The sequence below is a fragment of the Glycine soja genome, chromosome 17 (assembly GCF_004193775.1).
Source record: "Glycine soja cultivar W05 chromosome 17, ASM419377v2, whole genome shotgun sequence".
NCBI classification, from domain to species: Eukaryota; Viridiplantae; Streptophyta; class Magnoliopsida; order Fabales; family Fabaceae; genus Glycine; species Glycine soja.
Window position 1 is genome coordinate 10903635 of NC_041018.1, and position 26995 is coordinate 10930629.

General features: G+C 33.6%; 2 protein-coding genes and 1 non-coding gene across 10 annotated transcripts; 2 read left to right on the plus strand and 1 right to left on the minus strand.

The window, feature by feature from the left end:
• Window positions 1-535: 535 nt before the first annotated feature.
• On the minus strand, window positions 536-5606 carry LOC114394148 (nuclear intron maturase 4, mitochondrial). Of its 7 annotated transcripts, none has more exons than XM_028355761.1 (5): window positions 5372-5606; window positions 2804-5252; window positions 2495-2629; window positions 1174-1244; window positions 536-884 (listed from the first exon to the last, which is right to left on the minus strand). In XM_028355761.1, the coding sequence occupies exons 1-2, from the start codon at window positions 5460-5462 to the stop codon at window positions 2947-2949; spliced, it is 2397 nt and encodes a 798-aa protein (XP_028211562.1). In that variant the 5' UTR covers window positions 5463-5606; the 3' UTR covers window positions 536-884; window positions 1174-1244; window positions 2495-2629; window positions 2804-2946. The 7 variants fall into 7 exon arrangements, with proteins under 7 accessions (XP_028211562.1, XP_028211561.1, XP_028211560.1 ...); XM_028355760.1 differs by having other exon boundaries at window positions 1174-1255; XM_028355759.1 differs by having other exon boundaries at window positions 1174-1518.
• Window positions 5607-11534: 5928 nt separating this feature from the next.
• On the plus strand, window positions 11535-23475 carry LOC114393289 (SNARE-interacting protein KEULE-like). 2 transcript variants are annotated; one of them, XM_028354567.1, is made up of 21 exons: window positions 11535-11784; window positions 13464-13522; window positions 14687-14768; window positions 15217-15295; window positions 16218-16268; window positions 16362-16458; window positions 16562-16594; window positions 17272-17397; window positions 17519-17710; window positions 17808-17891; window positions 17980-18078; window positions 18206-18282; window positions 19194-19290; window positions 21120-21245; window positions 21405-21500; window positions 21630-21755; window positions 21827-21904; window positions 22338-22528; window positions 22822-22912; window positions 22999-23088; window positions 23183-23475. In XM_028354567.1, the coding sequence occupies exons 1-21, from the start codon at window positions 11706-11708 to the stop codon at window positions 23234-23236; spliced, it is 2007 nt and encodes a 668-aa protein (XP_028210368.1). In that variant the 5' UTR covers window positions 11535-11705; the 3' UTR covers window positions 23237-23475. The 2 variants fall into 2 exon arrangements, with proteins under 2 accessions (XP_028210368.1, XP_028210369.1); XM_028354568.1 differs by having other exon boundaries at window positions 21630-21749.
• A 1261-nt stretch (window positions 23476-24736) lies between these two features.
• TRNAY-GUA lies at window positions 24737-24829 on the plus strand. Its single transcript has 2 exons — window positions 24737-24773; window positions 24794-24829. It is a non-coding gene; the product is annotated as a tRNA-Tyr (tRNA).
• The last annotated feature ends 2166 nt before the right edge of the window (window positions 24830-26995 follow it).

The following is a 26995-nucleotide window of genomic DNA, read 5'->3' on the forward strand; positions in this document are numbered from 1 at the left end:
TTAAATTAATTAATGACACTAATAAATATTTTAATTCAAGTTTATAATAAATTTAAAATAAAATATCACAAGATTTATTTTAATTTCATAATACAAATACAAATATATATATATATATATATATATATATATATATATATATATATATTTGCTTATGGTAAATGCCATGTAAGTAACATCTCATCATTAATTTTCTATTGAAATACAATTGATTTTTTTAATTAATTTAATTATTAAAAATATAGAATTGTATTAATTAATTATGACCAATATATATTTTGAATCAAATTAATGTAACTTTAAATAAAAATATGTGTTAATATTGCTCTATATTATGACCAACATAATTAACATATATTTTTATTTAAAGTTACATTATATTCAAATTAAGATAATTAAGGCACTTAGCAATATTTATGATTTAAATATTCAATCTTTATATATATATATATATATATATATATATATATATATATATATATATATATATATATATATATATATATATATATAAAGAAACCTCCGAACAAAAAAATTACCAAATTAAATGTTGTAATCTTAAATAAATAATGATAATGTTATTTTTTCAAATAAAAACAACATACCAAACTTTTCTCTAAGAGATCTATTTTTGTATTCACCCTAACTAGCTGGTTAGAGATCTTTGGGAAAAATTTGATTTGATCTAAAGCAGCTTATATCCGGTAGAAATGTCCAGCTCCTTCCCTTAAACATGTAAGCAGTGTGAATGCCATACTCTCAATAAACATGAGATTGATATTTATATAGATGTTGACCCTCACAAACCACAATCTCACCTAGCACCATTCACTTTTCTCTTCTTTTTTTTTCCTCTTCCATCTATGCTCACTTGACACCTGTGACTGTGAGCCATACACAGGAAATATTTTTGTCAGACTTCTCCATCAAATTTTACCTCAATAAGATAGTTTGTAAAGACAACAAAAGAATCACCATTCAATACATATAACTGTTTTTTCATCCAACATGCAAACATTAATACTCTATATTTACTGGACATTTGATGCTTTGAAATGTAAGAAATTAATATTAATATATTTTGCATCTAAGTAAAAATATTAAAGATGCACAAGGGCAGATGGATAAAATAAAATCTTAAAACACTGAAGAGGTCAATGTTATTATATTCACCTGTTACACTTCTCTAACATTGACTGGGATTAATTACATTGCAGATTCTTGAACTTTTGAAGATAAGATCACTACAAAATAACTAAACAAATGGTTAAGCCAGTTCAACCTGTAAATTATTCTGTGGGCATCAACGAGTTGGAGATTGATGTAGGTATTTTGAGAAGCTTCAAAATTATGAAAGTGGCAACTTGTCAAGCCATAGTTCAACCGTCCAAATCAAACTGCACAACCTCTATAGTTTTCCACAAGCTAGCATAAATGTTTTTGATTTTTTTTTTGTTTTACAAGCTAGCATAAATGTTTTTGATTTTTTTTTTGTTTTGTTACATTATCCTTCAATGCCTATGCAAAAGAATTAAATGTTAAAGTAAATTGGCTACAAAAAAATAAAATTCTGCTACAACTCTTACATAATAAAGCAAAAAACTTCACTTGGAACTAGGACAAAAGTTTGTGTTCATAGATCTTGAAAAAGTTCAATTTGTGGGTTTTGAATTGTGACTAAGAGCTGGAGAGTGTTTGGCCTAAAGACATATCAGATTCACGGTAACCAGCTATTATGGTCTGGTTTTTAAAATCAAATAAGTGGGAAATGTAAAAAATAAATAAAAAATCAGACCATACCGGATACCAAATAATGTACAAGTATACCATTCATGGAAGAAAAAAAAGAAGATTACTTGCTGCATTTAGCTAGATAATGTTCAGCCAGTGGGATTTAAAAGTCAGTCCATAAAATTACAACCGAGCCCTGAACCGTTTTTGACTCCTTATTCATGGAAAACGGAAAAAAAAAATCGTAAGGGATTTTAAGAAGGAACTTGATGGGGCACAGAGAATAATCAGTTAGGGTAGTCTTACAACAATAAGCACAGCTAAAGTGGTTTAGAGTAGGGAATTTGGGGTTTAGCTTTAAATAGTAGGAGAGGGGTAGAAGAGGGAATCCAGATTTGTTAGTATTGCATAAACAAGAAATAGCTCAGTTGTAAAACAGGAAACCTTTTGTTAAAGGGGAAATCCTTGGAGGAAAAATTCTAGCCTTGTTTTGTTTATCAATCAATCAAACATCAACAAAATTGTTCTTATTCATTCTCTCTCCTATATCCCTAATCTCTCTTTAGTGAATATCATAATTCCTCAGTCTTCATTTTCACCCCAAAAGAACTAGTCTTTTTCCATCCCTTAGCCTTGGTATCGAACATTGATGTCAAATGGCTATCGGTTAAAACATCTTAGCCAATCACTATGAAGCGGCATTGATGCGGGGAAATCAATTTATGCATGGTTACTAATAGATGAAATGATGCTTAGTGCTCACCTTACATAGGAGGACAAATAAATAACTTTAGTTCTTGGGCAATTCCCTCAACTTAACAAATGAGTCCCTGACTGCTAGTGTTGCATCCATAATTTGAAAAATGCACCAAGATCATCAACGGGAAAAACACTTGCCCTTATGAAAGATTACAGAAAAAATAAATCTAGATTAGGACAGCAATAAAAACTCTATATAGCTGACACCAACAATCCAAGATAGTTGTTGTCATGCTTTGATGCCTTCTAAAATACATAGATACAGAACAATTAATTAAAATAAAAATCTCATAAGTAAAGGATCAAGAATCACCTTTGTACTTTAAGAAAATCTGATGATAAGTAGGAAGTATTGGATTCCATCTTACACCTCATTTTCAACAGTACCTTCATCATCAATGAACTAAATAATAAGTGACCAAAATGCAAACATATTGATAAAGCTTCAAATATAATTTATGACTTCCATGCTCTGAAATCAATGGACTGAAGTGATATATGGCCAAGATACAAATCCCTCAAATGCTGCTTACACAACCCTACTCGTCGTTTATTTAAGCTTGGGTGAATGCAAGTTGAAAATCCAGTCTTCCAGCTTGGAGACTTTTGCCTTTCCATTACATGAAGAGTATAGACTCTAGGTGCTGAAGATGAGCACCCTATTACAAAGCAATTACATGGTCTTGCCTGGGTAACAATTCTTGCTAGAGACAACAAACACAAACCGCTATAAGCAATTCCATACATTAATGCTTCATCATTATCAAAAGCTTGAGCATCCAATGCTTCATTTGTCATCTCCTTCTCAATGTCCTGTGTTGATGGAATCCTGCTAAGTTCTACATCAAACTGCTTTTCTATCTCAGTTTCATGTACCCGATACTTTGCTGCTAAAGTACGAATGCATGATTTCCTAACATGATTTGAAATCAAGAGCTTTATCTCATCAAAGTTGGCACAATTTTCATGCCATTTCAGCCAGCGGCAAGAAATCCCTGAAAACCAGTCAATGATTTCAGTTGTATCTAGCATGATAAGTAAATTGGCAGATCGGGGGAATCCCTTAGATGTAGTCAATCCATATCTCAGGAGACGCATTTTTATGGCATGGATAGGAGCAATAATTTCAGTTTTTGCTAAAGGATGTTCTATTGAGCTGTTATTATTTGGCAAAAGCTTGAGAATAGAATCTGCCTCGGCAGATATATACAGCTCTGCCTGCTTTATAAATTCATAAAAGGAATCGTTTAGCTCCTGTGGAAGAGCCGGTTCTGCAACACACTTAGATAAGATACTTTCTTCACTCTTGGCATTTTTCGCTTGAACATCTTGCATCCATATCTTCAATAAGTGCTTATACCAATGGTCAGTCTCCATTCCAGACTTGCGGAAAGAGGAAACCTTGTTCAGGAGGGAGCTACTATCAGCTAAATGTTTGATTTCCGATTCCTTAACTTTCTTCAAACCATGACCCAACCATTTCTTCCCAATTCTAACCGTCCCATAATTCCAAGCCTCCACCTTTTGCAAAGTAAATAGCTCCACTTTCTCTTTTAACTTGTGAACAGCTTTTACAGCAGAACTCTCCCTAACAGTTCTTTTCACCAAAGTTCCCAAAAACCGGATACCATGAGGCCCCTCACAGGGAAACACATCAGGTTGATCACGCACATCCAACAGCAAAGAACTCTTCAAATAACTCCGGACCTCAGACATAAAACTAACAGCGGCATCCTTTGAACCAGAAACCGCAAAAAACATCTCATCCATATGGCGACAAGAGTAAACTTTCACACCAGAACTCTTCACAACATCATTGCCATCCAACTGTCTCCTGAACCAACCCCGCAACATGGAGCCAGACCTATCTCCATCATTTAACCCTCCACCATTGCATATTCCTTCATATTTCATCGAAAGCCTACAAAATTCACTGTCAAAGAGGTCAAGATAAATATTCATCAGAATAGGGGACAAAACCCCTTCCTGAGGAAGACCATGCCCCTTAGGGAAACCCCCAAACTCAAGATTTAACACTCTAGCATCAAACATGCTCCGAATGAAATCGTATAAACAAGGATCCTCTATCTTATCCTCCATTATAGAAATCATCTTCTCCAACACAGCAGCATCCAATTTCTTAACCACGAGCATCGTAAACCACCAATCAGGGCTCAAAACACCCTTGCACACGTACTTCAACGCGGCGGCACGGCCCCTCCCGCTCCGGCAGCCGTGCGAGATCTTCGAAAAATAAGGCTTGTAAACAACCTCCAAGGCTATTCTCATCGCTTCCTGTACAACCCTCAGCTTCAAATTGGGAAGCACCAATACCTCTTTGTTCGCGGAACCTCTCCTCGTTGAGAACGACGACGTATTGGCACACACGTCAAAATCCCTTTTACCAAGCTCTTCAGCTAGGTCATCCAAAAAGGAAGCACCGTCGTGGCTCGAAGCCGCGTCGTGTGTGTTCGCGTTTATCCTGATGCAGTTGTAAGCATCACGAAGGGTTTCTGCATTAGAAATCACGGTTTTCATTAGGTCGTGGAACTTGCCATTGAAGTGTTGCTCTTTTACCCTCTTTTTGATTCGGAGCTCGAGAAACCGCTTCTGCTCCATCCTACTCTTGGGCTTGGGTTTCAATGGAGGCTCCTCGAGTAGGGAAGCGAGGTCCATTGCCAGCGTTGACTTTCCGACGTGTTCATTATCCGGTGAATAGGTGGCGCCGTGTGGTGGTGTTTCAACATGATGTTTATCTGAAACTGAAAGGAAAAAAAAAATATACTCGCTTATTGATTTTTTTTGTTATTATTACAAGATAAAGGCGTGAATGGAAATCGAAGAATAAAAAAGGGAAAATAGGAGGAGGTGTTTGGCTCACATTTGAGTAGAAGGGGGAGAGAAGAGGTGAGTCTGATGAACTGGAGGTTGTGGAGTGATTTGAAAAGGTTGGCAGTGGTAACAATGCGCATAGTGATGAATGTGTCACTGTCGTTTCGCACAAAAGCAAAACGCGGCTTGCAGCACTGTCGTCGGAGGAGCACAGAAAGAAGAACCGCCTGGGTTCACTCTCTAAAAGTGTTATAAAAACTGCCCCGGAGAAGATGTTGATCACTAATGGAACCAATAAATTATTAAAAATAGAATAAATTATATTTGTTAGTATTTTTTTTCTCAAATTACATCTTATATTTCTTTTCCTTTTTTTTATCTCCCCATAATCCCTTGTTACTTGAAATATGTGAATAAACAACTTATCATTGTCTTAATATCTTTGCTACATTTATTTTTTCTTAAGTTATATTTGTTATTCCTATCTTTTTTTACATTACTTTCACCCCTTGGTAGTCGTTAACTAATGTCAATTGAAATAGGTAAAAAAATGAAATTGTCCTAACATCTTTATTAAGTACTCAATAACAAATTAACAATTGATCCTATGAATAGGTATTTCTTAAGGCAATAATAATTTTTTCTTTAATATTTGACTCTTATTTCATTGTTGTTAACACTTGAAGAAGATGCAACCTTTGAGGCATTATATCAAAATCTAGCCATCAAAAATAAATATTTCAAAGAAACACAAATACAAGAGCAAAACACTAAAATTTGAAGCAAAAAGTCCATATTCAATTAACAGGTATTGTTGGAAACATGTCAAAACAAAAATGCAGCAATCAAACAACCCAACACGCACAAAAAAAATTGAACTAAAAAGAAGAAAAAGAAAAGGTGTTAACACATGTGTACTAACAAGGTAGGTAACATCCAACAAAAAGTTGAATTCACGTCTAATTAGGGAAAAAAAGAAAAAGAAGGAAAAGTATTAAAATATTTTCATGTTGAAAACGGTGTCATGTCTTTTATGGAGTTAAGAGGAAAAAAATGAGAGTATTTTAGACATAAATTTTCATTAAAAGTCATGTGATCAACATGTGCATATTTTTTGTTAAACTATTAAACGATGTTTAGGAGGAAGGGAGTCTAGGTGTAATGTGAGTTAAATAATTAAGGGATTTTTTGTAGGCTGCAAAAAAGGAGGGGTGTTGAGTGTAATTTGAAAAAAAAAACACATGGGTGTGAGAGTGAGGAAGACGATAGAGATATTTTAGACACATTTTTTTATTAAAAGTCATGTGACTAGCATGTGCGTTAGATTATTAGATGGTGCTTAGGAGGAAGGGGTGTAATGTGAGCTAAACAATTAAGGAATTTTTTTAGGGTGCAAAAAAGGAAAGGTATTGGGTACAATTTGAAAAAAACACAGGAAATACAAGTGTAGTTTACTCTAAAAAATATTAAAATTTTATATATGTCTTAAAAAAACTCATCACAAATTAATATAATTTCACTCAATTATTGAGGTTTTAAACTAATAAAACAAATTTAAAATAGATAACAAACTCATAACAAGTTAAAACTTCAAAACATCAAAGTCATGTAACAAAGCTCACAAACATAAAATAAATAAGTTCCAAACAAGTCCAATTTTTTTTATAGTCAAGGAGTATAAGTTATGTCATTGTCATATTGAGAAACTCCTTCTTCATTAAAGAACTCAAAATCTCACATAGTAGCTTCCTCAACATTGTTTTCATTTAAATTCATGTTTATCATGATATTTCCTTGTGCTTGTGCATCATCAACATCCTCATCATCCAAATTTAAAGGACATATGATAAAAAAATTAGATAGAAAGTAGTAATTAACTTCTTGATACCCTAATTTTTTCCTTTAGTTCTTATATTAGTGTATGTATCAGCAAAACCATAAAGAAAGGCCTGACCCAACTAATTTTTGAGTGCTGCTAGGTGCACCCAGCACTAACCACGAAAAGACAAAAATACCCCTTACGGATCAAGTTGATTCGTAAGTTAATTTTTAAGACTTACAGATCAACTTGATCCGTAAGTTTTTTACGGATCAACTTGATCCGTAAGTCTTAAAAATCAACTTACGGATCAACTTGATCCATAAGGAGAGAAATTAGCAGGGGTAGTTTTGCCATTTTTAAAGAATGTTGGGTGCACCTAGCAACACTCCTAATTTTTTCCCACTGACTCAGCGTTGGCCCAAATCAAAAGCATCACCCTTCAATCCTTTCTTCATTCTAGAATCATCTAGATGCTTTGTCCTTCTTTGTCCATGTGCTCTTTGTTGAACTGTTTTGTGAACTGTTTTTCCCTTTTGTAGTTTCGTGCAATTCTATTTTGCTTTTTTGTTTGTTTCTATAGATTCTTTCTTATCTTTTGGTGATTTAGTGAGTTGCATTACTATATCAATAAGCCTATATATTTCACCTTGTAACTTACAGAAATGTATGAATGAAAAATAACTTTTGTCATTGTACCAGAGCTAAACATCCAAATCGTTTGATGGTACCAGAACTCCCTTTTGGAGCTTTGTTGATACTTCCTTTTTCCTAACAAATGTCAAAAAATCGTGTCATCTCTTAGGCCCAAAACTTGGTAGTAGAAACGTTCTAAATGTATCCATTTCTTCCACCAATTTTTATGAAAATAACCCTTGGATTATTGATTCAGGGGCTACAAACCATACTGCCTTTTCTTTAAATTGTTTTCAAGCTCATTTTAAAATAAAACCTATTCTTATTAAATTTCCCGATGGAAATTTTGTCACTTCTCAAATTTCAGGCATTGTTTAGTTTTCACCAAATTTTGTCATTCATGATGTTATCTCTATCCCACATTTTTTTTAATTTCAATCTTATTTCTATTTCTAAACTGATTGCTACTTTGTCTTACACAATTACTTTTTTCTTACATTTTTTGCAAAATTCTGGAAACAAAACCATTAAGGATGATTGGTTTGGGTAAGCTGCAAGAAGGTTTATATCATATAGACATCAACAATGATACACCCGTCTTAGTGAACAATTCCATCACAACTACCACTATTTCTACTTCAAATATTTGACATTTTAGACTACGTCACTTGTTTGGAAATAGATTGAATATTTTACATCAACAATTTCCTTTTATTTCTAAGTATATTAAAGAAGGTTATCATATTCACCAAGTATCATAGAGCATCCAAAATATTTGAACTTTTCACATGGATATTTGGGGACCTTTTCCCAAGATATAGGTACATGGTCACAAATATTTGCTAACCATTCTTAATGATTATAGGTGTTATACTTTGATTGTTTTGTTAAAATCAAAAGCAGAAGTTAAAACACATGTTTAAAACTTCATTCATTTGATTGAAAACTAATTTGAAGCAAAATTCAAAAACATACAGCCAAACAATGAGTCTGAGTTCTTTTTAAAAAGATTTCTTCGCTTCAAAAGGGATTTCAGATCAAATAAGTTGTGTTGCTACACCCCAACAAAATGGGAGAGCTAAAAGGAAACCTCAACACATCTTAAATGTGGCAAAAGCTCTTATGTTTCATTCTCACATTCCAAGTAATTTTTGGTAATATGATATCAAGCTTGTTTATTTAATTAATCGGGTTTCTTTCCTAATCAATTGGAATAAAACACCTTTTGAGCTATTATATAAACAAACACAAGATTTTCTCACTCTCAAAGTTTTTGGTTGCTTGGTTTATACTTCTACATGCATTATCAATCGTCAAAATTTGATCCACGATTTAGATGGAGGCATTTTTGGGATTCCAAAAGGGCACCAAAGGATATGTTATCTTATACTTAGATACAAAAGAAGTTTCAATTTCCAAACATGTGGCATTTCATGAAATAACTCTACCTTTTTTTAACAAAACAAAACTACCAGAGAACATATGTTCCATCCCTCTTGGCCCAAGCAAAACACCCACCAAAACTGAAAGTCTAGTCCCTTTATCCATAGAAAGTCACTCATCTTTATTATCCTCACCGCAATCCCCACCATTAGTTAGACCCAATGAGCCCAATAGTCTTTTGTCTCCCTTTCAGAACAACAACACCACCAACCCTATACATGTATCTTCCTCTTCTTTGTCATCTTTGAACCCTTCTCCACTTACTCCTCCTCAGCCTCCATTACCACGTTGTTCCACTAGACCTCACAACCCACAGCCACCTTAGCTGATTACCACTGTAGCTTCCAAACCCAATCATCGTCAAGGTGCTTGTATCCATTCCATTCGGTAATTTCTTACTCTCAACTTTCTCAACCTCATCAACATTACATTATGTCTCTGTCTTCTGAATCTGAACCATCAAGCTATCACGAGGCTACCCAACACCGGTGTTGGTGTGATGCCATAAAGTCTAAAATTGAGGCCCTAGAGTTGAATGAGACTTGGACCATTGTGGACATTCCTCCTAATTTTTAGTCCCATAGGTTGTAAGTAGGTGTACAAAATCAAACGCTTACCCAATGGAAGCGTGGAATGCTACAAAGCTTGATTAGTCGCTAAGGGATTTGCCCAAATAGAGGGAATCAATTACTTCGAGACCTACTCTTCTATGGTTAAAATGGATACCATCTACGTTGTTTTTGCAGTAGCCTTCATCAACAATTGACACCTTCACCAACTTGATGTGAGCAACACTTTTCTTCATGAAGAACTTTAAGAGGAAGTATACATGGTTATTCCCCTTGGCATTGATGATTGTAAGCCTTATCAATGCCACAAGTTACTCAAATCCTTGTACGGCCTCATGCAAGCTAGTCAAACTTGGTATGAGAAACTATTTGTTCTATTGTTGTCTTATGGCTACAATCAAGCTCATGCAAACCATAGTTTATTTGTCAAGAATGAGGGTAAATTATCTTGCCCAAATAATAATAATTGATAATTTATATAATATTAAACTCCTTAAATTATCTTGCCCAAATAATAATAATTGATAATTTATATAATATTAAACTCCTTAAATTATCTTGCCCAAATACCAAACTTTATAGACAAAGTTGTGTTTAATTGCAAACATTTATTCATTAAAAATGTAAAGTTATTACTTAAAAAAAATCTAAAGTTATTGACAGAAATAGTATGTTTGAAAATTTATTAGAATGACTTTAAATTGGAGAATCGTATTTTTCAATGTATAAAATGAGAAGTAACGAAAGTGTTGGATTGCGCAGAAAGTGAGTTCAATTAGATAAAATTGGAATCCAAGCACACATAAAATAAAATAAAGAAATTTTATACTTGACATAGTTATGTAAGTATATTTTTGCAAATTGATTACAGTGCATTTTGTATTATATTTCTAGAAAGATACTTCAGAAAATAAGCAATTTATTGTAAATTTTTTATTATTTCAAATCTTAATACAAGTTTAGTTAATTCTTATACTCTATTTAATAAATTACTTATTTCAGTGTTTCAGTCTGTAATGTATTCATTTTTTCTTCTTCCATTTTTAAGGATAAAAAATAAATATAAATATACGAAATGACGGTTTAGACGTAGTAGTTTTGTCCTCCCTAGAGTTAGCACATTGTCTTCGTACGCTAAAAAGAAAAGTAGAAAACGAAAACGTCCACGCAAAAAAAAAGTTTGTTGAAATTTGAAAATCATTTTTTTCATTAAAAACAACAAATTAACAAATTGTACAAAAGCTAAACAGAGTAAACGCAAAAAAAAAAAAAAGTTTGTTGAAATGTTAAATCATAGTATAATATATTTATTATCAAACAGACGAATCAATGTGAGTGAGAGAGATTATTTAAACTTAATTAAAAAATTTGAATTTAATTTCTTGGAATATGTATATTATTATGTTAAATATTTGAAGGAAAACATTATTATTTATAATGTTCCGACGATAACGAGGGAGAGGGAGGGAGTTGTAGAGAGGCGCATGATAGCAGAATGAGTTGGCGTTAGGGGGTGGAGCCCACCGACGGTTCAGCGACATGCGGTTCCGGCTCGGGACAGGACCTCGTCCTCTATCGGTCCACTCCGCTTCTGCGAAATTTCTTCGTCTCTGTCTCTGACCCCTTAACGCCTTCTCGATTCCGAACTCCTTCAACCCTTTGTACCATTCAACACGCCATCGTGATGCTCCCTTCAACTCTCGCTAAATAACAATGCCACCATAAATTCACTCCTCCTTCTTCCTCTTCTTTTGATTTTTGTTGATTGGTTCAAATTGAAGATACCCTTTCCATTTCTCTCTCGTTTCTCGTCTTCGTAGCTTGATCAGGTTTTCCGATTCGTCGGCGATCTCTCTCTCCATTCGCGATCGATCACCGGTTGGAGGTTTTGGGGCACAGAGACCGAGGTCGCCGCCATGTCAATGTCGGATTCCGATTCCTCCTCCTCCTCTTATGGCGCTGAATACAAGAGTCTCAAACAAGTTAGCCGCGACCGTGAGTATCTCTTCCTTTTTTTTTTTTGTAATTAATTCATTTGATTCCTGATTCCTGATTCGCTTCTCTCAGCAATTCGCATTTAAGTTCTGAACTCACTTTAAGTATCTGTGATATAGTCAAACTTTTCTTTTTCTGCTTGTTTCTCTTTTTCTCTTTTGGTTCTGTTAGAGGATGCTGTATAGTGTTTGTTTGCTCTTTGCGGGTTTCATCGCACTTTGGCTCTGATCTCGGTGAATAAAAATAAAATTTGTCTTTGGTGTATGTTTTATTTATTGTTTGGGAGTGTTGTCAGCTAAATGACAGAGCACGTGAAGGCAAGCCGGCAGCCGGTGTGTTAAAATGTGAAGCTTGCCGGCACTGGCATCTGTTGGTGGTAATGCTGAACAGTAGATTCAACTGCTTTAGGGTGAACTCTGCGAACATTTTACTTAAAGGGGATTGGGATCTTCTAGTCCAGGAGCTAAGGAATTTGCGAGAGTGACATTCAGCCATTAGGATCAAGTTTCTGCACTTTTCTTGTTTGCGGCGAAAATTGTTAAGAAAAGGGCATGTTACGAAATGATTGTATACGATTATGAGAAGATATTGGTGTAACACCAATTGAGGAAAAGATAACTGGAAATTGGTTAAGATGGTTTGAATACCTACAAAGAAGGCCACTGAAAGCACCAATGAGGAGAATAGATTGCATGATTTTCAGTCCTTTGAAAAAGGAAGAGGGAGACTAAGAAGGACATTGGGGGAAGTTGTTTAGACTTAAGAGGGATCTCATGGTAGATTATATCTTTGAAATTTGGTGTTTAATCGAGCTGAATGGCGTTGTGTGGTCCATTTAGCCGACCCCACTTAGTGGGATAAGGCATTTGTTGTTGTGGTATGTATGTTATTACTTGGTGCTTATGGTTAGAGGGGAATGATAGAGTTTTGGGATAATTTCTTGCCATTAACCATTTTATCTCTATGGGATGAAGAGCTTGTCTGAATCTCTGTTACACTACTGCAACATTTTTTTTGCTCCATCTAAAACTGCTTTGGAATGTGTGTTTTGACATCAAAACTCCATTTGGAATGGTATCCTATCAGGCTAGAAGTGGTCTTCCTTGTTCCTAGTGTCCTTATGGTGTGCAGATCATAATTATTTTGAGGGGTCTTTTTGGCAAACATGTACAGAGATTGGAGACTGACAAGCTTTGGTTAATTTATGTGTCTTGTTTGTTGGCTATTTGTGTTTTTCATTTCTTTAGGTGATTATCTTTTTGTTTGTTATTGTACATTACTTTTTTTCTCTAACCGTATATCTACTTATGTCTCCCAGAAACAAAACAAGGAAAATTACAAGATGAATGAAATCACTCCAAATAACTTTTACAGTTCTTTAAAGAGTTGAGATAACACTCTACCACTGTACATGGCATGTGAACTTTTTTGCTATTAACATTGATACCAAACTCAATACAGTATTGTTTTATCCTCCTCATAAGCAGATGGACATTGAAAGTTTAAAACATGTTTGGAACAGAAGTGGCTAATTCCTTTGCAAGGATTGCATATTTTTGTATTTTCTTTTTCTTCCCTTTAACATTTTAATAGTAATTTGCTTGGAAGTTAACCATGATCAATTGCTTTCTGATCTGATCATATCTCGTTTAATTTCTATGTTGTGAAATTTTCTGCAGGATTATTACATGAAATGCTTAGGTCAGCGAAAACAGGAGATTCAAAATCTACATGGAAGGTATAAGATGCTGAATTCTGCCTGAGTTTTTCTGCTTCACCATAAATACAGATGGACCATCCTTCTGTCTATTTTGGCCTCAGTCTGTAATTTCATTCTAGGAATTTTTTAGAAGAAATTTCATTTTATGATGCTGATGATTGGACATAGGACATATTTAGCAAATCTTTCCAACATGCACCTTCTTGTAAGTACAGTCAATTGCTAAATCACGTTTAGAATGGTTTCTTTATCCATTGGATCTATATCTATGTTTTGCATGTTCAAGTAGTTACTAGTTAGCAACTTATAGTTTCAAGTGGGATCATTGTGGAAAATTTGTCATTTTTCTGTACTACTATCAACTATTAAGCGAGCAGCAGAGTTTGATGACTATGCTTTCTTGCTATAAATATATGTTCTTGAATGAGGGGTGCAAGATGAAAGCTTGAAGAAACTAATGAAAATGAGACATTAGTCTGTGTGTGTGAGAGAGAGAAGGAAGGGGGATTGAGTTTGGAGACAAAGTAGTAGCATGATCAGGAGATTCCTGGAGCATTAAAACTATTGTTAATCTTTTTCCTTTCAATTTAAGAAGGTTAATATGACATTTAGCAGTTTTTCAGGATGAGCTCTTTTTATCACTGCTGTTGAGTAATTGTTTTTCTTTTGAGGTATCTCTTCAGTGTTATCCTCACAATGTACTCTCCTTGTTAGGTATGCAGAGTGATTTTAGAGCTTTTGCAATGTTCTTTCCTTTTAATGTATTTTTCTTATGTGCCATGGTATAGGAGTGTTAGATATCAAAACCATTCATAAACCTTTACTGGAAAACATAACCCTTTGGAATAGTTGGTTTGGTTCATTACACTATATTAGAGCCTGTAACGACCAAGTGATCTAGAGTTTGATTGGGCTTGTTCATTATTCATGCTTCAAGCTCAAAGGACTCTAGTGCGAGATTGCGAGGGATTGAGTTGGATGTAAGAACCATGCATGAGCCTTCTAATAGTATAAGCTTTTGGGATGCTTGGTTCTTCACATGGAGGATGACTTTAAATCCACACAGTCACACACACACTCGTTTCTTTTTCAAGAAATCAGCTAGAGCTTGAAATCTAGTAAAATTGTTGATACTTCAATTGTTTATCATCTTGTATTGGTTCATGAGCTGCTTGCCTGCAGGTACTCATAATGGACAAACTTACTGTGAAGATAATGTCTCATTCTTGCAAGATGGCTGATATCACTGATGAAGGTGTTTCATGTAAGAATCACAAGATTGATTCTTGAGTAATAAGTAATCATTTTTCTTCTGTCCACTGTCAGAGAAAGACTTTCCATGATTTGGATGTAATGCCATGCTTGATTTATTCTGAGTTCTGATATTCAAATGTAACTTATACTCCAAAAATTGCAATCTGAATGTACGCTATTCTAGATATTTTATGTCTGTTAAATGTGGTTAATTTTCTCTTAATTTGTTGTGTCTAATACTACCATCCCTTTGCCTTCACTTTCCCTCTACTAAGAATTAAAAGAAAAAGTTACCTAAACAAAAAGAGTTAAGAAAAAGAACAATTGCTTCCTTTCTAGCTTGATGCCATTGAAGGAATATGATTACACTTTCGGAAGAAAATTATTCCCTAGACACCCATATTTTGCACAACTAGTTCTAATTCTTGTATGTATGTGATTTGTTTTTCTTTTTGTAGTAGTTGAAGACATATACAAGCGAAGGCAGCCATTGCCCACCTTGGATGCTATATACTTCATCCAGCCAACCAGAGAGAAGTACATATCCTTTCTCTCACGTTTGTGGCATATTTAATGAGTTGTCTTAAATTAATTTGAAATTCCTTATAGATCGTAAACACAGTAGTAGTAGAGGGCATGGAGGCTGATTTTCTGTTGGTCTGTCATGGTTGTTTTTGCATGATTTCTGTTAGTTTTACTGGAAAAATTATACTTGCTCATGCTGAAGATTATTGTTTGGCATTGTGTCAAAAATAATTGTGAGAAAAGTAAGAGTGTTGATGCTAGCCAAGAAAACAAAAGGAGAGGATCGTGTTGCTAATAGTTTTCAGTTTTAGCATTATTGTTTTGAAAATGTTTAAGGAATTTATTTTTGTTGTGCATGACTCTTGTATATTTCTCTGCTTGTTTGGTATGTATATTTCAAAGTTTGTTGTGAAGTATGTTGCTAATGACTATAGACATGCAGTTTCAAAGTTATTTTGTGAGTATAACTCCCTATATCTTGGTTGAAAATAAAATCTCAGTTAATATAGGGTTTTGAATTTGAGAGTATTGTCTCTTTTAATTTTTGTTCTTTGGTCTCTTATATTCTCTGCCAATTAATTTCCCTTTTATTTTATTGTTTATGAATCTGATTCTTTGTTTAACTTCCTCCCTCATGTTTACCACTCAATATTTCATGAATTATACTGCACTTTTTAATATTTTTTCCTCTTATCTACAAAATGTATCATGACACATAACTATTGTATTGTCATTTGTTCTATCACTTTGTCTCTTTCTCTCCCTTCTAGTGATGCACATATCATTTAAATTATTGAATGATAAATATTCTGAACTTTTGTGGCTGTAAAATGGTTCCATTTAGCTTTGATGGATGTTTTAGTTAACCTATGCAATAGGGTTTTATGGAATTGTTTCATACCTAATTATTTTCCTTATTCATTTTTGTTGGCAGTATTATTATGTTTTTGTCAGACATGTCTGGAAGGAAACCCTTGTATAGGAAGTATGTGATCTTTATACTATCTCCAGTGAGTGCAAGTTCATCTTGACTTCCGGGAATTGGTTTTCAATCCTGTTTTATTCTGTGTTCTTGTAGGGCCTTTGTTTTCTTTAGTTCACCTATTGCCAGAGAATTGGTTATGGAAATTAAAAAAGATGCACAGGTGTTACCTCGTATAGGTGCTTTGAGAGAGGTGAAGATTTTTTATTTATTTAGAATATACATGGAAATTGATTTTCCCCCAAAACAATTCACATTTTTGCTTATTGTGATTTTGTCACCTCATTTGAATGCAGATGAACTTGGAGTATTTTACCATAGATAGTCAGGTATGTGATTGTACATTTGTACTTTATTTCACTGCTTGACCATCATAGTGTCATCTCTTTTCATATGAATACAGTTACTTTCCTTTTGTTTCATTACTTGGTAAGTTTCAAAATTTATGACATGTAGGAGTGCAACATGTGTTTGTCCAGTTCCACATAGCCATGAATGAGAGTCAAATGATGGGTCACAATGTTTTTCTAGTTAAAACAATTAGAATTTGTTAGCTGTTGAAGAAAACTTTCTTCAGATACAAAGTTTGTTTTTCAATGCTAAATAAATTGAACAAACAAACTATTCTTATGGCTGGATCTGTAAAATTACAGGCCTGATGAGAAGTAAATTGAAGTTTTATCTGAGAAGTGAAAAATGTAACTACTGAGATATGTGAATTGGACGTCCTATAAATCTATAATGTGTGCAAGTTGGCAATTTTAATCATTCATGTATATTACTTTTACAAGATCTCACCAACAAAAAAATTGATATGTAGAGTTATGTTGTTGGAACTCAAAATTCATGAAACCTGCTTGCTGAGGTTCTTCCCCTTAGGGAACTTTATCAACCTTCAAATGTGCTCATTATGGTTTCTTTGTTAATTTCTAATGCCATCATCATCCCATTATTTGGGATTGTCATTCTTCTTCTGTGAAATGCAATCTTTGTCATGATAATGCAGGGCTTCATTACAAACAATGAGAGAGCTTTAGTGGAGCTATTTGGGGATGAGGAGAATAATCGTAAAGCTGTTGCATGTTTAAATGTGATGGCTACTCGGATTGCAACACTTTTTGCTTCATTAAGAGTATGTAGTCAATGCTTTGCTCTTTTATCATAGAAATTAAAAAAAAAATTGTAATCAATGTTCTATAATTGTTCAAACAAATGATCGATAAATCTTCTATATCGTGTAAATGTTTCTCTAGGAATTTCCTTTTGTCCGCTTTCGTGCTGCCAAGTCCCTAGATGCAACCACAATGACTACCTTCCATGATCTTATTCCTACAAAACTTGCTGCTGGTGTCTGGGACTGTCTTATGAAATATAAAAAAACTATACCTAATTTCCCTCAGACTGAGACCTGCGAGTTGCTCATCATTGATAGAACTATTGATCAGGTTTCTTATCTCCATTTGCCAGTTATGGACGTGTAGTATTATTTCAACAAACTGTTATCATATTGCTTATAAGGAGGATGCTATTCTGGATTTGTAGATTGCTCCTGTGATACATGAATGGACATATGATGCCATGTGCCGTGATTTGTTGAATATGGAGGGAAATAAATATGTTCATGAGGTATTCTACAATATTGTTTTCCCCCTCTAAATTGTTGTGACTTGTGTTCACTTTCTTGTCATGAACACAAATCTACTGTATTCTTAAGGTTCCTAGCAAGACTGGTGGTCCACCTGAGCGAAAAGAGGTTCTCTTGGACGATCATGATCCTATATGGCTTGAACTTCGTCATGCACATATTGCAGATGTATGTCCTGTTTTTACTATTTGATGTTTATAGTGTAGACTCTATAGTTTACTATTTAGGGTTATCTCTTCTATTTACAACTTAAGCAACATGAACCTTTGGATATTGATGGCCTTGCCAATGCCAGGCTAGTGAACGGCTGCACGAGAAGATGACCAACTTCATTTCAAAGAATAAAGCTGCACAAATCCAACATGGTTCAAGGTTAGTCTTAATTTTGTGGGAGTTTTTCATCAATGACATTGTGATCTAAGAGGATATTGATTCTGCCCTAACAGTAGTAGTGGTGTAAAATATATTGGAAATAAAAAATTGTCTAATTTTGTAATTCATATCCAAAGCTATTATGATTTGAGAAGATAGGAAAAATTTATTTCTTTTTTTTATGCTAGTGTGTGTGTGGGGGCACAAATATGGAGTGTTGAAAGTTCTGTTTATGTATTACCCTTAAATATTAGAGTCAGTAGTAACACCTTCACTTACCACCCAAGGATACGAAACATTTGGATATTGATAGGTAACCTCTGGTTAGTTAGCTAGTTAGGATATAGTTAGTGAGTTCTTTGTTAGTGAGTGAAGTTGGTGATGATGTATATAAATAGGAAGAGGGGTCAAGAGGGGAATCACTCATTGTGTGGGAATTTGTAAAGGAATTGGGAGAGACTTGGACCTCTCAAAAGTCCAGGAGTGTTCATTTCGTTGTCTTTGCGTTGTTTTTGATTCTGAAACCAATTGGGGCCAGGGTTGGGAAATAGGGTTGTTAATGAAATTCATTCCTTGTGTGCTTAATCTGAATCAGTTCCTTTCAGATATCATTTCACAATGATATTTGCACTATGTGAATGTGTAATTTGACAGTTTTATCCAATAGTTGTAATGTCCAAATATGTATTATGCATGGCTGAGTTGCATTATTTAAAACTTTGTCATGCATGCCTAATATTTAATCATAGTTGGAGAGAGAGAAAAGAAAAGTTGAAAAGTAAATGGCAACTAACAAAATTCAATCTTTTCACCTTCATTCATGAATGGTTTTTCAAAAACCATTCTTATATGTTTATTTATTATCTAGTTACTGTCATCATAAACTTTACACAACTTTGCATTTCATTTAGAGGTAGTGGTGAAATGTCAACAAGGGACTTGCAGAAGATGGTTCAAGCACTTCCACAATACAGCGAACAAATTGACAAGCTCTCCCTCCATGTAGAGGTTAGTTCTGCAATGGAATCTTGATGCCCCCCCCCCCAAAAAAAAAACTAAAAAGGAAATTGTATGATATTATTTGCTTTAAAAAAAGGGTGCTATCTTTACTTGGTAACAAAACAGTAGCCTTTCTATGGTGTGTTAATGTACACCTGAGTGAAATATTTTAAATTTTTACACTCTGGTAATACCATATTTTAATTGCATGTAGGATTAGTTGGGCATTTGTTTGAGTTTTGTTTTTTCCCTTATTACCTTCTCCCTGTTTAGAAGAAAAAAAAGGAAAGTGACACCGTAAGCAATGGCCTTTATCTATGTTTTGGGAATAAGAATGTTAAGATGGATGTGTGGCACATAAAAAAGGACAAGATACAAAATAATTGTATACGATGAGATATTGGTAAGCCACTTGTTGAAGAAAAGATGACAGAAAATTGGGTAAAGTAGTTTGGACTTGTGTAAAGAAGACCACTAAAGGAACCAATGAGGAGAGTAGATTGCATGGGTTCTAGTACGAAAAGGGGCAGAGGAAGACCAAGGACATCGGAGGAAATTATTAAAATCTATCTCATAGTGTATAATGTATATGAGGATTTGGTTTTTGACCAAGTTCAATGGCATCATGCGATACATGTAGCCAACCTCCCCTAGTGGGATAAAGTTGTTAATTTGTTATTGTTGAGGAAATATTTTGTTGACAAAAAAGAAAGGAGAAACACATTCCTCCTTCGCTAAAGGCTTATCATTTCATTAGTAGGCTCCTTATTTTTGAAGTTACAGTGCTTGCTCGTTACATATTATATTCTAATGGGTTAAATATTTTTTGTCCCTACAAAGTTCTCAACTTTTGATTTTAGTCCCTCATTAGTTCAGTATATGCAAAATCGGTCCTTGTTAATTACCTAATGTTAAACGATAACTTAGGCATTGAAGTGGCTCAACGGAGTGATATGCCATCAATCAAACATAATAAAAGTAAATGTGTTAATATGTTTTTGGTCCCTACAAAGTTTGCAAATTTTGGTTTTGATCCTTGAATCGATAATTTTTTGTTCTTTTGATCCCTATTTTATTTGAAATGTTCACAATTGGTCCTTGTCATCAATGAAGCTCTAGTGAGTGATAGCATGTTCACAATTGGTAGCTCTAACTAGGTTCATCTGCATTCTGGACTCCATCTTTGCGAATAAACTTATTCAGTAAGAACTAATTGATTAGCCACAAGGACAAAATAGAAGTGTTGATAGTTCATTTCTATTTGTGAGCATGTGAATTATTGCCCAACTTTATTAGCGCTAGAAGTGTGAACATTTGAATATTTACCGCATCACTTTAAATTATTGATGTCTACTCAAAGTTTTAGTTGTTCCTTGTTACTGAAAAATATATAACTTATAGATATATGTTATCATGCAGTAAATAAATAAATCAATAATATTATGCTGGGTTACATATTTTCCATTTTTGGTAGGGTATCCCTCTTACTGAGATTAACCCCTTGGGAACTGTTACAATCGAGACCAGTGACCTACCACAACAGTGACTGAGGGTTAATTCACATGAATTCTTTAGGGAATACCCTGATCAAAGACTCCCCCCCCCTTCCTCCCGATAATATTTGATTTTCATCAAGATTTTTGCTGATTGCGACTGAATAAATAACTTTTGTGCTTAATTAAGTTTATTAGATATTTGAGTATTTCTGATAGTTCTTTCTTCAGCAATTTGCATTAGGGTTTTAAGTTTAACGTGTTAATTGAATTTATTACAATGGTGGAGTGGATTATGATCATGAGTTTCATATGTGTACACAAGTGATGAGCTTCTTTGTCCAGATTGCAGGAAAAATTAACAGAATTATTAGGGAGTCAGGACTTCGGGAACTTGGGCAGCTGGAGCAAGATCTTGTTTTTGGAGACGCAGGGATGAAAGATGTGATCAAATTTTTTACTACAAACGAAGTAAGTAATTCTAAGATGGGAAATGAAAAGGGTGTACCTTACACCTAGTTAGTCGACAAAATAAGAAAGTTTTTTATTGCAGAAAAAGGTCATGAAATTAGAAATAGAACTTTTGCTTTTTCATTTGTTAAAATTCATTTATGTACCATGTTTATGCAGGATACAACTCGTGAAAATAAGTTGCGCTTGTTAATGATTCTTGCGTCCATATATCCTGAGAAATTTGAGGCTGAAAAGGGTCTGAATTTAATGAAGGTGTGGTTTCTTTAAACTTGGTGTCAACTATTGCCTCTTGCTCTTGACTTAATATGTCAAATAGCATTGTTATCAATGATGGTGCTATGCAATACTCTTGTAACATGAAACCTTTCAAATACTTTTCAGGTAGCGAAGTTGACAGATGAGGATGCAATTGCAATAAATAATTTGAGAATGCTTGGGGGAGAACCTGATACCAAAACGACTTCGACGAGTTCTTTTGCTCTTAAATTTGATATGCACAAGGTAAAGGTAATTTTTAGTTTAAATATATTATTTTCAGTGTAATATTATTTCTGAAAAGTGCTTCTTTAAATTGTCAGAAAAAGCGTGCAGCAAGGAAAGATCGATCTGGTGAAGAGGATACATGGCAGTTATCACGTTTTTATCCCATAATAGAGGTACAAATTAAGTTGATACAATTTCCGCACATAAAATGTATTTAATTTTATGAAAATTTAACGGGGAGGATGTAAAACTACTGCTGAACAATCTTCTTTTCTTATTTAGTTATGACTTGTGAACTTTGCATGATAGATGAGCCTATGATGTTTTCTAGGGCCTAAAGAATCAGAAGTAGTTGGTTCTTTGAATATTCCTACAAGTCATGTTGTAAAATGCTGGCTAACAGAGAGTAGGGCATTCACTCAGCTAGTGGTTATTTGCTATTATGTCCTACAGTCTTTTAGTCTCATTGTATTATTAAGAAAATAAAGGACACCACATTTCCATGTTATGACATTTTTAATTTATAATGTTATCTTTATGATGATTTGATGGGTTGCTTATAAAGCCTTTAGAGCCTCATGTGGTGACTGGATGGTTATTATTCAGGAACTCATCGAAAAAGTTAGCAAAAATGAATTATCAAAACTGGACTATCCTTGTCTAAATGACCCAAGTCCAACTTTCCACGGTACAACTTATGCTGTACCAGTAACTCACAATCCTCCTGCTCATTCAATGAGATCAAGGCGCACACCAACTTGGGCTCGACCTAGAGGCTCTGATGATGGATATTCAAGGTTTTACTTTCTTTCCTCCTCAATACATGTCTCACTAATGTGATGAGCGCTTCTAATGAAATCAGTTGGTTATTTTTTTTTTTCACTTCATTTATGAACCCTGTTCTGTCTTTGCCACCACCTTATTATTCTTCCCAACTTCAGAGCTGTGTACTTGGGTTGTATACTTGCATGAGTTTGCTATTATAGACAATAATTTGTAGGGGACTACTGAGTATCTGTTGGAATTGCAAACTAGGACCTGCCATTCCAAAACTCACATTTAATTTTTGTCTTTTTCTGCTGGTATATAGCGACTCGGTGCTAAAACATGCATCCAGTGATTTCAAGAAAATGGGGCAACGAATATTTATATTCATTGTTGGTGGAGCAACCAGATCTGAGGTTTGAATAATACTTTTGATAAAAGGAGGTTATACACTCTTTTTCGTTCCAGTTTTTCTGGTCTGATACGTTGTTTTAATCATCAGCTTAGGATATGCCACAAGCTTACTGGTAAGCTGAAGAGGGAAGTTATTCTAGGCTCGTCAAGTATCGATGATCCTGCACAATATATTACGGTATTGTAGTGTTTACCTTTTCTTCAAGGTCAAACATGTTCCTTAAATTACAATTTCCCATAACCGCCCTATCATACTGTTTTTCGGCTTGTAGAAATTGAAGATGCTGACAGCACAGGAACTTTCATTGGATGATCTCCAGATATGACGTCACAGACTTGAAAAATGGAAGATGATCTTCCTTCCGCTTGTCTAATATACGTGTTGTAACCATATTGTTTATTCATCTCATGTAAGAAATTCTTTGGACATTTGACCTGTGGTATAGCCAAGCCACTGAATGTTAAACTGTGCATATGTTAGGAATTGTTCATTGGACAGAGACAATTTTATTTTTTGAAAAAAATCTGGTAAATGCTATTCATTCGAATGACACTTTCGTTAAAAGCCGCTTTCAAGAATTCGTTGCATTGGATATTAGGAGCTGAATGAGGGCCGTTGCTTCCTGCACTCCTTTTTAGCTTCCGGATTGGCCAATCCGGTATGTAAAATTACATTTCAAATTGCTTACACCTTTAGCCTTCCGAAATGACCAGTCAAGAAGGTAAACACACATTTCGGAAGGTGAGGAAGCAATTTTTGGAATGCAGGAAGCAACAACCCAGAACAAGTTGGACACCAAATAACCTCTTTGAGAGCAAAAAAAGGGCTTACTGAGTGCAAAATCTTTGCCTTGACTAATAAGGCAACGGCTCCCACTGTACTCGATCCCGGCTTGTTTAAGATCGGAACCTCGGGAACAAGTGGCGGGTTATTCTTCCTAATCATCACATAAAAATTAAAATATTTAGACAGTTTGTTTTACAGGTCTAATTGAGTTTGTATGATTTTCAATACTACCTTCTTTTTTTATCTAGTAGCATTTTAAGAAATTTGTATTTTTTTTCCCTAAGATTTCTTTTGAATTATCTCTTACATTAATTATTTTCATACTGACTTATTTTTAAGTATTTTATAATTTTTTATAGTCAATAATTGTAAAGCAACTAAAAAACTTTTTCTCTCGTGAGGATTGAGGAAGATGATTAGTTAGAGTTGAAATAATTCTAATTTTAACGAGACATTCATTTTCTCTTTTGGGAAGGAGACACATTAATTAATTAGTTGAAAAGAAAGACGACAAGTCTTAATAATTAATGGTAGTTTTGTAAAAATAAAATATAAATTTTTAACGAATCTAATACAACTAAATAAATTACTCATTTTTCTTACGAATTTGTTAAAAGAAGTTTTATATAAAAAGATAATGGTAGTCCAATTTTTTTCGAAGAGAAAAGCTAGCTACACATGTTTTAACAAACTTTTTCAAATATTCTTTATTATTGATTAAAATTTATTAAAAAATATAAAATTTTGAAGGTTTCACTTTTTATTTAATGGGATATCATGATTTTGTATTTTTTTTAAAATTCATATAGAGACAATGGTAGTACAACTTTTTCAAAGCATCTGTTTGAGAAATGCTAACAATACATGTTTTAATATATTCTCATTTCTATTAAATGGAATTTTACGTGTCTTTTCCCTTTTCAAGTAACTTTTTTTCTTCACAGATCTATGAACTTCTAGTGAGGCCGAATGTTTGAATTGTTAAATCGTTAATGTAACTAAGTATTATCTAAAAAATGTGGAAGCTTAAGAGCATATACCGACCTTAGCTCAGTTGGTAGAGCGGAGGACTGTAGTGGGTTAGTTGCTCAAAGTAATCCTTAGGTCGCTGGTTCGAATCCGGCAGGTCGGATTTTCTTTTTATCATCTTTTCACTCAATGGATATAATTCTTGTTATATATTCCTTTAAATGACTTTTTTACTTATTAAATTTTATTAATATAATAGTTACATATCTTGATAACACAATGTTCATGGTATTAATAATTATGTGAATTTAAAGCAATATTCACCTGTATATTTAAAAAGTATATTATGCATTAAATTGAATCTATTTAATAAAATATCAATTAATTTTAAAATTTTATAAAAATTTGCAAACTTTGATCTACTAAGTGTTTTTTTTTCTACTTATTGAGAGATGTCCTTAAAATATATATATATATATATATATATATATATATATATATATATATATATATTAAAAAAATTATTCATGATGATGTATGATGAGAGGACAATGTCATTGTATTTAGATTAAAAATTGTCTTTTCTAGAATATTCTGCAACAACCAGTCCTTCATCCAAAGAGAAATGTCATTAATTAGTTCAATGAGTCCTTATATTTCCTCAGTTCAATGTTCAATAAACTCAACTAACATGCCCCTATCAATTCTGCAGATACGTAACTATTTATATAGAATCGGATGCACTGCAATCTGATCATTTAGCTCGCACATTGACCACATGCAGCCAACATATATAACATCAACATTTGGACCCCTCCCATCTAGTATTTCCTACTGTAGTAAAAAGTCATTAGGTCAAATTGCTGCATCATTCAAATAAGTAGATTTCTTCTCCATATTGCCTAATGGTAATTGCTAATTAAGTAGACTTAAATACATGAAAATCTTCAAATGCACAATCTTATATATTTTCCCAATACATTCTGTACATATTTTTTTCTAATGAAAGAAACAGACAATATTAACAAGGTAAGAACTGAAAACCCTTAGAACTATTTTTATATTACTAGTACTAGAGATTCTGTGCATATATACTAAGACGTTGTGCAGATTACAAAATCAGGCTTGATCACCTAAGATTAGAATTCATCAAATATAGGAAATAGTAATATTAGAAAGGCAAAGAGTTAAAAAACTAGAAAGAGAAAATTTTTTATTGGGATGCATAAAATTATGTTATTTATTATTATTATTATTTATAATTTTTATAATAAATATTTTTTATTTCAATTTTTTAATCAATGCTTCAAGAACACCGATTAACAAGATCTTGTTAGAAAATCTCAGAGATCTGAAAGTTCCCAAGGTGCATATTGAGCAAATATTGTAGATTCCTGTGATTTAAGAAATCTACCCGACCCCAAGTTATCATGTGTAAAGGAATGTAATTTTGGCGGGTACGATAACGTAGAAAGTGGCTGACTCTTTCATCCATGAGAGTATAGAACCTAGAATAGAAGGAATGGAAATGGAACATGAAGGGGAAACTCAGATTATGTTTGGTTTTGAGTTGTGATGCTCAAAAGTCCATTCAAAAATTAAAATTGAAAAAAATATCTCTTTATTCAATCTTCAGTTAATTTCTGACTTTCTGTTGTAAACTAAATTTTACCTCAATTTTATCTTGAATCTTAAGTTGAAATAAAAGAAAATGGAAGATTACTTTTACAAATTCAGTGTACAAAATAAAATTCATTCAAATTTAATTTTATAAACTTTAATCCATATATACACTCAATTTCCCAATTAGCTAGGTCCACACCAGAAATGGAAGGTAAGGAACGTGCTTTTCCTCTTTCCCTTCTCTTGGGAAATATGCATTTAACAATACTCAACTATCACTTTTGAGTTTAATAATAATAAACATAATAATATTTTTGTCTCTGATTCTAAAAAATTTCTCTCATAGTTGATGGTCCTAATGCGTGTCTATATGTAAAGTTGACATATTTGTAAACAATCTGCAAATTATTATTTAATTTTTTTAAAACCAAATTAAGTTAATTATACAATCATATTGGATAATCATTTATCTATGACTTTTTGTTTTTTGGACCACAAATATTTTCTACAAGAAACAATCTCTTCTTGAGTTGGACACTATGATTTGCTCACAAAGACTAGCCATATAAACGAGTGGCTAAATTCAAAGGCCTAAACAAAGTCTAGCCATATAAACGGATTCGCTCACAAAAACCTACTTTGACATGAGGTGCTAGTGCTTGCAAATACATTGTGTAGCGTAGCGGCCAATAGGTCCACCACTGGA

What these genes read in the sequence shown, in the direction of transcription:
- LOC114394148 (XM_028355764.1), bottom strand. Translation starts at nt 5,462, where the DNA reads ATGCGCATTGTTACCACTGCCAACCTTTTCAAATCACTCCACAACCTC. An exon ending in TCTCCCCCTTCTACTCAAAT is followed by an intron (nt 5,253 to 5,371) that starts GTGAGCCAAACA and finishes TTTTCCTTTCAG; the next exon opens with TTTCAGATAAACATCATGTT.
- LOC114393289 (XM_028354567.1), top strand. Translation starts at nt 11,706, where the DNA reads ATGTCAATGTCGGATTCCGATTCCTCCTCCTCCTCTTATGGCGCTGAA. An exon ending in ATTTTACCATAGATAGTCAG is followed by an intron (nt 16,595 to 17,271) that starts GTATGTGATTGT and finishes ATGATAATGCAG; the next exon opens with GGCTTCATTACAAACAATGA. An exon ending in TCTGATGATGGATATTCAAG is followed by an intron (nt 22,529 to 22,821) that starts GTTTTACTTTCT and finishes GCTGGTATATAG; the next exon opens with CGACTCGGTGCTAAAACATG.